Genomic DNA, 13,449 nt, shown 5'->3' with positions numbered 1-13,449 from the left:
CATGAACACAGAAACACGAACACAGCTAGAACTAGATACATTACAGATACAATTCCGACTACATCATCAGCTTCATTGGCGAGTACACAAAGTTCCGCTCAGGTAAGATCAGATCAAACAACAGATGACACAATCATAATAGAAACCCAAACTATATTATCGACAAGTGATGTAATAAGTACTACAGCCAAGCAATCTACTAGCCCCTCTCAAACAACTGGAACAACAGTGGAACTAAACTCAGCCACTAAAAGCAAAAGAGGTTTTGTACAATCGACAAAACTTTCTCAATCAACACCAGTAATGACAAGTATGACCTCGCAAAAGACCATATTCCGTACAGTGCCAGCAACAACAGAACAAAGCACTGTGGCTTCAACACTTGACAAAACCACAGTGCCTAGAACAACTCCAGGGAAGACAAGTACAGTCGAATCGTCGTTCACGACATCTGCAACAGAAAGTGCTACAAGCACACTTGCCGGCACTTCTGAAGGCCATTCAACTGTTGTACATTCTACAAAGCGTTCTTCAGAAGGCACAACGGTTGAATTTTTCTCCACCACCAGTGGAGCAAAAACTTCAGGCCAACCAACAACGCTTTCTGAATCTACCACTATGGAGCAAAGTACGATTGCGCAAAGAACCACAGTACCTACACTATCTGTCACTACGGAGAAAAGTACATTAACGCCAAGTGTTACAGAGACCACAGTGGCGGGTACAACAACAGAGATGGCTAGCACATTGAAATCCACTTTCTTACCGACTTCCACACATAGTGCCATAAGCAAAGCCGTTGCCACATCTGAAGGTCACTCCACATTTCTGGAGACTACAGGGCATACGTCGACTGGTACAACATACGGAATCAGATCGACCACAAGTAGCCCAATAACTTCAGTCTTACAGACAGCGAGTGTCGAATCTACAACGGTAGATCAGAGTTCGACCACGCAAAAGACCACATTCCGTACAGTGCCAGCAACAACAGAACAAAGCACTATCACGTCAACTCTTGAAGAGACCACAGTGGCTAGTACAACTCTAGGGAAGACAAGTACAGTCGAATCGTCGTTCACGACATCTGCAACAGAAAGTGCGACAAGCACACTTGCCGGCACTTCTGAAGGCCATTCAACTGTTGTACATTCTACGGAGCATTCTTCAGAAGGCACAACAGTTGAATTTTTCTCCACCACCAGTGGAGCAAAAACTTCAGGCCAACCAACAACGCTTTCTGAATCTACCACTGTGGACCAAAGTACGATTGCGCAAAGGACCACAGTACCTACAGTATCTGTCACTACGGAGAAAAGTACATTGACGCCAAGTGTTACAGAGACCACAGTGGCGGGTACAACAACGGAGATGGCTAGCGCATTAAAATCTACTATCTTACCGACTTCCACACATAGTGCCACAAGTACAGCCGTTGCCAAATCGGAAGGTCACTCCACATTTCTGGAGACTACAGGGCATACGTCGACTGGTACAACATACGGAATCAGATCGACCACAAGTAGCCCAAGAATTTCAGTCTTACAGACAACGAGTGTCGAATCTACAACGGTAGATCAGAGTTCCACAACGCAAAAGACCACATTCCGTACAGTGCCAGCAACAACAGAACAAAGCACTGTCACGTCAACTCTTGAAGAGACCACAGTGGGTAGTACAACTCTAGGGAAGACAAGTACAGTCGAATCGTCGTTCACGACATCTGCAATAGAAAGTGCGACAAGCACACTTGCCGGCACTTCTGAAGGCCATTCAACTGTTGTACATTCTACAAAGCGTTCTTCAGAAGGCACAACGGTTGAATTTTTCTCCACCACCAGTGGAGCAAAAACTTCAGGCGAATCAACAACGCTTTCTGAATCTACCACTGTGGAGCAAAGTACGATCGGGCAAAGAACCACAGTACCTACACTATCTGTCACTACGGAGAAAAGTACATTGACGCCAAGTGTTACAGAGACCACAGTGGCGGGTACAACAACAGAGATGGCTAGCACATTAAAATCTACTTTCTTACCGACTTCCACACATAGTGCCACAAGCACAGCCGTTGCCAAATTGGAAGGTCACTCCACATTTCTGGAGACTACAGGGCATACGTCGACTGGTACAACATACGGAATCAGATCGACCACAAGTAGCCCAAGAATTTCAGTCTTGCAGACAACGAGTGTCGAATCTACATCGGTAGATCAGAGTTCCACAACGCAAAAGACCACATTCCGTACAGTGCCAGCAACAACAGAACAAAGCACTGACACGTCAACTCTTGAAGAGACCACAGTGGCTAGTACAACTCTAGGGAAGACAAGTACAGTCGAATCGTCGTTCACGACCTCTGCAACAGAAACTGCTACAAGCATACTTGCCGGCACTTCTGAAGGCCATTCAACTGTTGCACATTCTACGGAGCATTCTTCAGAAGGCACAACAGTTGAATTTGTCTCCACCACCAGTGGAGCAAAAACTTCAGGCCAACCAACAACGCTTTCTGAATCTACCACTGTGGACCAAAGTACGATTGCGCAAAGGACCACAGTACCTACACTATCTGTCACTACGGAGAAAAGTACATTGACGCCAAGTGTTACAGATACCACAGTGGCTGGTACAACAGCGGAGATGACTAGCACATTAAAATCCACTTTCTTACCGACTTCCACACATAGTCCCACAAGCACAGCCGTTGGCACATCGGAAGGTCACTCCACATTTCTGGAGACTACAGGACATACGTCGACTGGTACAACATACGGAATCAGATCGTCCACAAGTAGCCCAAGAACTTCAGTCTTACAGACAACGTCTGTCGAATCTACATCGGTAGATCAGACTTCGACCACGCAAAAGACCACATTCCGTACAGTGCCAGCAACAACAGAACAAAGCACTGTCACGTCAACTCTTGAAGAGACCACAGTGGCTAGTACAACTCTAGGGACGACAAGTACAGTCGAATCGTCGTTCACGACCTCTGCAACAGAAAGTGCTACAAGCACAGTTGCCGGCACTTCTGAAGGCCATTCAACTGTTGTACATTCTACGGAGCATTCTTCAGAAAGCACAACAGTTGAATTTGTCTCCACCACCAGTGGAGCAAAAACTTCAGGCCAACCAACAACGCTTTCTGAATCTACCACTGTGGAGCAAAGTACGATTGCGCAAAGAACCACAGTACCTACACTATCTGTCACTACGGAGAAAAGTACATTGACGCCAAGTGTTACAGAGACCACAGTGGCTGGTACAACAACGGAGATGGCTAGCACATTAAAATCCACTTTCTTAACGACTTCCACACATAGTGCCACAAGCACAGCCGTTGGCACATCGGAAGGTCACTCCACATTTCTGGAGACTACAGGGCATACGTCGACTGGTACAACATACGGAATCAGATCGACCACAAGTAGCCCAAGAACTTCAGTCTTACAGACAACGTCTGTCGAATCTACATCGGTAGATCAGAGTTCGACCACGCAAAAGACCACATTCCGTACAGTGCCAGCAACAACAGAACAAAGCACTGTCACGTCAACCCTTGAAGAGACCACAGTGGGTAGTACAACTCTAGGGAAGACAAGTACAGTCGAATCGTCGTTCACGACCTCTGCAACAGAAAGTGCCACAAGCACACTTGCCGGCACTTCTGAAGGCCATTCAACTGTTGTACATTCTACGGGGCATTCTTCAGAAGGCACAACAGTTGAATTTGTCTCCACCACCAGTGAAGCAAAAACTTCAGGCCAACCAACAACGCTTTCTGAATCTACCGCTGTGGAGCAAAGTACGATTGCGCAAAGAACCACAGTACCTACACTATCTGTCACTACGGAGAAAAGTACATTGACGCCAAGTGTTACAGAGACCACAGTGGCTGGTACAACAACGGAGATGGCTAGCACATTAAAATCCACTTTCTTACCGACTTCCACACATAGTGCCACAAGCACATCCGTTGCCACATCGGAAGGTCACTCCACATTTCTGGAGACTACAGGGCGTACGTCGACTGGTACAACATACGGAATCATGTCGACCGCAAGTAGCCCAAAAACGTCAGTCTTACAAACAACGTCCGTCGAATCTACATCGGTAGATCAGAGTTCGACCACGCAAAAGACCACATTTCGTACAGTGCCAGCAACAACAGAACAAAGCACTGTCACGTCAACTCTTGAAGAGACCACAGTGGCTAGTACAACTCTAGGGACGACAAGTACAGTCGAATCGTCTTTCACGACATCTGCCACAGAAAGTGCCACAAGCACACTTGCCGGCACTTCTGAAGGCTATTCAACTGTTGTACATTCTACGGAGCATACTTCAGAAGGCACAACAGTTGTCTCCACCACCAGTGGAGCAAAAACTTCAGGCCAATCAACAACGCTTTCTGAATCTACCACTGTGGACCAAAGTACGATTGCGCAAAGGACCACAGTACCTACACTATCTGTCACTACGGAGAAAAGTACATTGACGCCAAGTGTTACAGAGACCACAGTGGCTGGTACAACAACGGAGATGGCTAGCACATTAAAATTCACTTTTTTACCGACTTCCACACATAGTGCCACAAGCACAGCCGTTGGCACATCGGAAGGTCACTCCACATTTCTGGAGACTACAGGGCATACGTCGACTGGTACAACATACGGAATCAGATCGACCACAAGTAGCCCAATAACTTCAGTCTTACAGACAGCGAGTGTCGAATCTACAACGGTAGATCAGAGTTCGACCACGCAAAAGACCACATTCCGTACAGTGCCAGCAACAACAGAACAAAGCACTATCACGTCAACTCTTGAAGAGACCACAGTGGCTAGTACAACTCTAGGGAAGACAAGTACAGTCGAATCGTCGTTCACGACATCTGCAACAGAAAGTGCGACAAGCACACTTGCCGGCACTTCTGAAGGCCATTCAACTGTTGTACATTCTACGGAGCATTCTTCAGAAGGCACAACAGTTGAATTTGTCTCCACCACCAGTGGAGCAAAAACTTCAGGCCAACCAACAACGCTTTCTGAATCTACCACTGTGGACCAAAGTACGATTGCGCAAAGGACCACAGTACCTACAGTATCTGTCACTACGGAGAAAAGTACATTGACGCCAAGTGTTACAGAGACCACAGTGGCGGGTACAACAACGGAGATGGCTAGCGCATTAAAATCTACTATCTTACCGACTTCCACACATAGTGCCACAAGTACAGCCGTTGCCAAATCGGAAGGTCACTCCACATTTCTGGAGACTACAGGGCATACGTCGACTGGTACAACATACGGAATCAGATCGACCACAAGTAGCCCAAGAATTTCAGTCTTACAGACAACGAGTGTCGAATCTACAACGGTAGATCAGAGTTCCACAACGCAAAAGACCACATTCCGTACAGTGCCAGCAACAACAGAACAAAGCACTGACACGTCAACTCTTGAAGAGACCACAGTGGGTAGTACAACTCTAGGGAAGACAAGTACAGTCGAATCGTCGTTCACGACATCTGCAATAGAAAGTGCGACAAGCACACTTGCCGGCACTTCTGAAGGCCATTCAACTGTTGTACATTCTACAAAGCGTTCTTCAGAAGGCACAACGGTTGAATTTTTCTCCACCACCAGTGGAGCAAAAACTTCAGGCGAATCAACAACGCTTTCTGAATCTACCACTGTGGAGCAAAGTACGATCGGGCAAAGAACCACAGTACCTACACTATCTGTCACTACGGAGAAAAGTACATTGACGCCAAGTGTTACAGAGACCACAGTGGCGGGTACAACAACAGAGATGGCTAGCACATTAAAATCTACTTTCTTACCGACTTCCACACATAGTGCCACAAGCACAGCCGTTGCCAAATTGGAAGGTCACTCCACATTTCTGGAGACTACAGGGCATACGTCGACTGGTACAACATACGGAATCAGATCGACCACAAGTAGCCCAAGAACTTCAGTCTTGCAGACAACGAGTGTCGAATCTACATCGGTAGATCAGAGTTCCACAACGCAAAAGACCACATTTCGTACAGTGCCAGCAACAACAGAACAAAGCACTGACACGTCAACTCTTGAAGAGACCACAGTGGCTAGTACAACTCTAGGGAAGACAAGTACAGTCAAATCGTCGTTCACGACCTCTGCAACAGAAACTGCTACAAGCATACTTGCCGGCACTTCTGAAGGCCATTCAACTGTTGCACATTCTACGGAGCATTCTTCAGAAGGCACAACAGTTGAATTTGTCTCCACCACCAGTGGAGCAAAAACTTCAGGCCAACCAACAACGCTTTCTGAATCTACCACTGTGGACCAAAGTACGATTGCGCAAAGGACCACAGTACCTACACTATCTGTCACTACGGAGAAAAGTACATTGACGCCAAGTGTTACAGATACCACAGTGGCTGGTACAACAGCGGAGATGACTAGCACATTAAAATCCACTTTCTTACCGACTTCCACACATAGTCCCACAAGCACAGCCGTTGGCACATCGGAAGGTCACTCCACATTTCTGGAGACTACAGGACATACGTCGACTGGTACAACATACGGAATCAGATCGTCCACAAGTAGCCCAAGAACTTCAGTCTTACAGACAACGTCTGTCGAATCTACATCGGTAGATCAGACTTCGACCACGCAAAAGACCACATTCCGTACAGTGCCAGCAACAACAGAACAAAGCACTGTCACGTCAACTCTTGAAGAGACCACAGTGGCTAGTACAACTCTAGGGACGACAAGTACAGTCGAATCGTCGTTCACGACCTCTGCAACAGAAAGTGCTACAAGCACACTTGCCGGCACTTCTGAAGGCCATTCAACTGTTGTACATTCTACGGAGCATTCTTCAGAAAGCACAACAGTTGAATTTGTCTCCACCACCAGTGGAGCAAAAACTTCAGGCCAACCAACAACGCTTTCTGAATCTACCACTGTGGAGCAAAGTACGATTGCGCAAAGAACCACAGTACCTACACTATCTGTCACTACGGAGAAAAGTACATTGACGCCAAGTGTTACAGAGACCACAGTGGCTGGTACAACAACGGAGATGGCTAGCACATTAAAATCCACTTTCTTAACGACTTCCACACATAGTGCCACAAGCACAGCCGTTGGCACATCGGAAGGTCACTCCACATTTCTGGAGACTACAGGGCATACGTCGACTGGTACAACATACGGAATCAGATCGACCACAAGTAGCCCAAGAACTTCAGTCTTACAGACAACGTCTGTCGAATCTACATCGGTAGATCAGAGTTCGACCACGCAAAAGACCACATTCCGTACAGTGCCAGCAACAACAGAACAAAGCACTGTCACGTCAACCCTTGAAGAGACCACAGTGGCTAGTACAACTCTAGGGAAGACAAGTACAGTCGAATCGTCGTTCACGACCTCTGCAACAGAAAGTGCCACAAGCACACTTGCCGGCACTTCTGAAGGCCATTCAACTGTTGTACATTCTACGGGGCATTCTTCAGAAGGCACAACAGTTGAATTTGTCTCCACCACCAGTGAAGCAAAAACTTCAGGCCAACCAACAACGCTTTCTGAATCTACCGCTGTGGAGCAAAGTACGATTGCGCAAAGAACCACAGTACCTACACTATCTGTCACTACGGAGAAAAGTACATTGACGCCAAGTGTTACAGAGACCACAGTGGCTGGTACAACAACGGAGATGGCTAGCACATTAAAATCCACTTTCTTACCGACTTCCACACATAGTGCCACAAGCACATCCGTTGCCACATCGGAAGGTCACTCCACATTTCTGGAGACTACAGGGCGTACGTCGACTGGTACAACATACGGAATCATGTCGACCGCAAGTAGCCCAAAAACGTCAGTCTTACAAACAACGTCCGTCGAATCTACATCGGTAGATCAGAGTTCGACCACGCAAAAGACCACATTTCGTACAGTGCCAGCAACAACAGAACAAAGCACTGTCACGTCAACTCTTGAAGAGACCACAGTGGCTAGTACAACTCTAGGGACGACAAGTACAGTCGAATCGTCTTTCACGACATCTGCCACAGAAAGTGCCACAAGCACACTTGCCGGCACTTCTGAAGGCTATTCAACTGTTGTACATTCTACGGAGCATACTTCAGAAGGCACAACAGTTGTCTCCACCACCAGTGGAGCAAAAACTTCATGCCAATCAACAACGCTTTCTGAATCTACCACTGTGGACCAAAGTACGATTGCGCAAAGGACCACAGTACCTACACTATCTGTCACTACGGAGAAAAGTACATTGACGCCAAGTGTTACAGAGACCACAGTGGCTGGTACAACAACGGAGATGGCTAGCACATTAAAATTCACTTTTTTACCGACTTCCACACATAGTGCCACAAGCACAGCCGTTGGCACATCGGAAGGTCACTCCACATTTCTGGAGACTACAGGACAAACGTCGACTGGTACAACATATGGAATCAGATCGACCACAAGTAGCCCAAGAACTTCAGTCTTACAGACAACGTCTGTCGAATCTACATCGGTAGATCAGAGTTCGACCACGCAAAAGACCACATTCCGTACAGTGCCAGCAACAACAGAACAAAGCACTGTCACGTCAACTCTTGAAGAGACCAGAGTGGCTAGTACAACTCTAGGGAAGACAAGTACAGTCGAATCGTCGTTCACGACCTCTGCAACAGAAAGTGCTACAAGCACACTTGCCGGCACTTCTGAAGGCCATTCAACTGTTGTACATTCTACGGAGCATTCTTCAGAAGGCACAACAGTTGAATTTGTCTCCACCACCAGTGGAGCAAAAACTTCAGGCCAATCAACAACGCTTTCTGAATCTACCACTGTGGACCAAAGTACGATTGCGCAAAGAACCACAGTACCTACACTATCTGTCACTTCGGAGAAAAGTACATTGACACCAAGTGTTACAGAGACCAAAGTGGCTGGTACAACAACGGAGATGGCTAGCACATTAAAATCCATTTTCTTACCGACTTCCACACATAGTCCCACAAGCACAGCCGTTGGCACATCGGAAGGTCACTCCACATTTCTGAAGACTACAGGACATACGTCGACTGGTACAACATACGGAATCAGATTGACCACAAGTAGCCCAAGAACTTCAGTTTCACAGACAACGTCTGTCGAAGCTACATCGGTAGATCAGAGTTCGACCACGCGAAAGACCACATTCCGTACAGTGCCAGCAACAACAGAACAAAGCACTGTCACGTCAACTCTTGAAGAGACCACTGTGGCTAGTACAACTCTAGGGAAGACAAGTACAGTCGAATCGTCGTTCACGACATCTGCCACAGAAAGTGCTACAAGCACACTTGCCGGCACTTCTGAAGGCCATTCAACTGTTGTACATTCGACGGAGCATACTTCAGAAGGCACAACAGTTGTCTCCACCACCAGTGGAGCAAAAACTTCAGGCCAACCAACAACGCTTTCTGAATCTACCACTGTGGACCAAAGTACGATTGCGCAAAGAACCACAGTACCTACACTATCTGTCACTACGGAGAAAAGTACATTGACGCCAAGTGTTACAGAGACCACAGTGGCTGGTACAACAACGGAGATGGCTAGCACATTAAAATCCACTTTTTTACCGACTTCCACACATAGTACCACAAGCACAGCCGTTGGCACATCGGAAGGTCACTCCACATTTCTGGAGACTACAGGGCATACGTCGACTGGTACAACATACGGAATCAGATCGACCACAAGTAGCCCAAGAACCTCAGTCTTACAGACAACGAGTGTTGAATCTACATCGGTAGATCAGAGTTCGACCACGCAAAAGACCACATTCCGTACAGTGCCAGCAACAACAGAACAATGCACTGTCACGTCAACTCTTGAAGAGACCACAGTGGCTAGAACAACTCTAGGGAAGACAAGTACAGTCGAAGTGTCTTTCACGACCTCTGCAACAGAAAGTGCTACAAGCACACTTGCCGGCACTTCTGAAGGCTATTCAACTGTTGTACATTCTACGGAGCATTCTTCAGAAGGCACAACAGTTGAATTTGTCTCCACCACCAGTGGAGCAAAAACTTCAGGCCAACCAACAACGCTTTCTGAATCTACCACTGTGGACCAAAGTACGATTGGGCAAAGAACCACAGTACCTACACTATCTGTCACTACGGAGAAAAGTACATTGACGCCAAGTGTTACAGAGACCACAGTGGCTGGTACAACAACGGAGATGGCTAGCACATTAAAATCGACTTTCTTACCGACTTCCACACATAGTGCCACAAGCACAGCCGTTGGCACATCGGAAGGTCACTCCACATTTCTGGAGACTACAGGACATACGTCGACTGGTACAACATACGGAATCAGATCGACCACAAGTAGCCCAAGAACTTCAGTCTTACAGACAACGTCTGTCGAATCTACATCGGAAGATCAGAGTTCGACCACGCAAAAGACCACATTCCGTACAGTGCCAGCAACAACAGAACAAAGCACTGTCACGTCAACTCTTGAAAGGACCACATTGGCTAGTACAACTCTAGGGAAGACAAGTACAGTCGAATCGTCGTTCACGACATCTGCAACAGAAAGTGCGACAAGCACACTTGTCAGGACTTCTGAAGGCCATTTAAATACGGCACATGTTTTATCAGGCACAACATATGATTTTAGTTCCACATCTGCCCTACCTACACAAGAATACACTACCACACATACATCTATTACACGAATGAGCGATACATCTCTTTCTACCTCAAGCACAGACCTGGCCTCTACCTTACTTGTGAAAACTAGTCACCCCAGCACACACCAAACAACTCAATCTCTCTTAAGCAAAACCACATCTCCAGCCACGACCGTAAAAACACCTTTTGGGGATACCAGTGACAGGAGCACTTCATCTCTTAAAGAGAAACCTACGACAGAAAATCTGACTGCATTTACAGATAGACCACAGACCTCGACGTCTGAAATCTTAAGCTCCACTCCTTTGTCTGTCACGACGGGAAGTGGTGATTTTAAAACTGCGGAGACCACAAACTCGCACAGCAGCACGTTACACACAATTGCTGCTACTACAGAACAGACCAGAATGTCCTCCACATTTGACAGTACAACAAGCTTCTCTCCGACCAATAGTAAACGATCCACTGACGGTACACTGTCGACTACAAGCACGGATATTCCCTCTTCCTTACTTGAGAAAACAAGTCACGCCACCACACACCAAGCCCCTCAATCATTCTCAACCGTGACCACACCTCCTTCCACGTCGGTGAAAACGCCTTTTATGGTTACCAGTGACATAAGTACTCATCTAACGACGGCAATGACACCTATTGGTGCTACCACTGACATGACTTCAATATCAAGGACAGAACAACCAAGCTCAGACGCTCATACAGATACTTTGTCTACAGTTAACTTACAATCATCTACAACGTCCAAATTCTCTTCTATTTTGTTCGATACGACATCTGCAGAATCGACGCTAGCAGCAGTCCTTAGTACAAGCGCCTCAAAGACCACATTTTCAACTGTTAGGCCAAGTACAGAGCAAAGCACTTTTACGTCTACTCTTCAAGAGACAACTCTGCCTGTTACGACAACGGCGCAGACTAGTACAGTAAGATCGTCTACACCAACATCTACAACAATGAGTGAAAGAAGCACAACTGCAAGCACATTGGGAGGTCCTTCTACTGTCGGCAAGTCAACAGTACATTCATCAATTGCTACGACAAAAGGAATAAGCTCGACCACCGGCAGCTCGGCAACTTCCATCCAGCCGACAACACTTATGGAATCGACCGTGCCAGGCCAAAGTACGGCATCGCAAAGGACCACCTTTCGTACAGTGCCAGCAACAACAGAACAAAGCACTGTGACATCAACTCTTAAAGAGACCACAGTGGCTGGCACAACTACAGGGCAGACAAGCACTCTTGGATTGTCGTCCGCCGCATCTACAAGGCAAATCGCCACCAGCACATTCTCAAGCACTTCTGAAGGTGGGTCAACCGAGGGCCAGTCTACAGGTAATTCCTCTATTGCCACAACAGGAGAAAGCAGCTCTAGCAGCTCGATAACTTCATTCCAGCCGACAACACTTTTGGAATCTACTCTGATAGAGCAAAGTACGCCCGGCTATACGAGTGCTTCAACATTAAGAGGTGTGCAATTACATTCTTTTCTATTATATTTATAACGTTTGAGCTATTTTCAAGTTGAAGACACCCCTTTTTCCCCCGAACAGAAAAAAAAAATCAGTGACGGTAAGTTACGTTTCTTTTGCATTTAAACAAATGTACTGCTGTGCGTCAATGTTTCTTTCTGCTTATTTTACTATTTTTTTCTTAATACATATTCAAAGTGGTGTTATTTATCTTAATGTGAATCAATTTACAATTCTGTGCGGTATGTGGAATAGGTCAAACCTAGCGTGCATCACCCTCACACGAAAGCTATCATTTGAGTTGATGATACGGAACACATTTAATTTACTGTTGATAACAAACTACGGTACTTGATATACTCCAGGTCTTTTCTCTACGAATACGTGAAAGTCAAGCATACATAATCTGTAAACAAACACGCTACATATTCAATCTCGAAACCTTCGAAGGAAAGCATTCTCTTATTTTCACATCACTGCCATTTGCAACGTTTTCATGTTAGTGATGGAAGTAACATGACTTTAGAGACTTCTAGTAGAAACGACAGATGATAAACATCTCTGCAGGCAGCAGGCATAGGCATGGCATTTACCGCAAATTAATGCATAATCCACCCTAGCCGCTACAGACCGAACCGCAATGTCTTCGTCAGCCATGACAAACAACATCTCATTGTAACAACTGACTTATGTTTTACTTTCCGGACAGAGCGACAAAGTACAGGAGGCATGACTATGTCGTCAACAATAGCACACACCTTGACAACGCCTAGCATCTTGAGCTCCACTTCTTCATTTTCCATGACAGAAAGTAGTGATGTCCAAACAACAGACACCATCTCGAAACATACCACCACAGAGACAGCTACCACTTTATCTATAAGAGATACATCTCTGTCTGCAATATCAACAGACATGGTGTCCACACTGCTGGAGACAACAAGTCACACAACAACTGACCACGCCACAGAACCGTTCTCAACCATGACTACAAGTCCAATAACAACAATAATACCACCTCATGTCGATACTACTGACATGCGAACAATTTTGCGGACAGAGCGACAAAGTACAGAAACTTCTACTTTGACTACTTTAACAACAGGAACGGAAACGCCGACGACGTCAAGTACGTCTTTAGACTATACTGATTTACCCACAAAAAAACAAACCAGCGCAGACACAGCTACTATTACAGACACATCTCTGTCTGCCTCAAGCACAAACATGCCATCAACACTC

General features: G+C 46.3%; 1 protein-coding gene across 1 annotated transcript; it reads left to right on the top strand.

The window, feature by feature from the left end:
• The first annotated feature begins 312 nt into the window (after positions 1–312).
• Positions 313–12,473, top strand: LOC136447122 (serine-rich adhesin for platelets-like). Its single transcript, XM_066445818.1, has 3 exons — positions 313–10,582; positions 11,516–12,070; positions 12,463–12,473. Exons 1-3 carry the CDS (start codon positions 313–315, stop codon positions 12,471–12,473), a joined length of 10,836 nt encoding a protein of 3,611 aa, XP_066301915.1.
• The last annotated feature ends 976 nt before the right edge of the window (positions 12,474–13,449 follow it).

The sequence above is a fragment of the Branchiostoma lanceolatum genome, chromosome 13 (assembly GCF_035083965.1).
Source record: "Branchiostoma lanceolatum isolate klBraLanc5 chromosome 13, klBraLanc5.hap2, whole genome shotgun sequence".
NCBI lineage: Eukaryota > Metazoa > Chordata > Leptocardii > Amphioxiformes > Branchiostomatidae > Branchiostoma > Branchiostoma lanceolatum.
The sequence above is the reverse complement of the archived record's forward strand: the minus strand, read 5'-3'. Positions and strand labels throughout refer to the sequence as shown.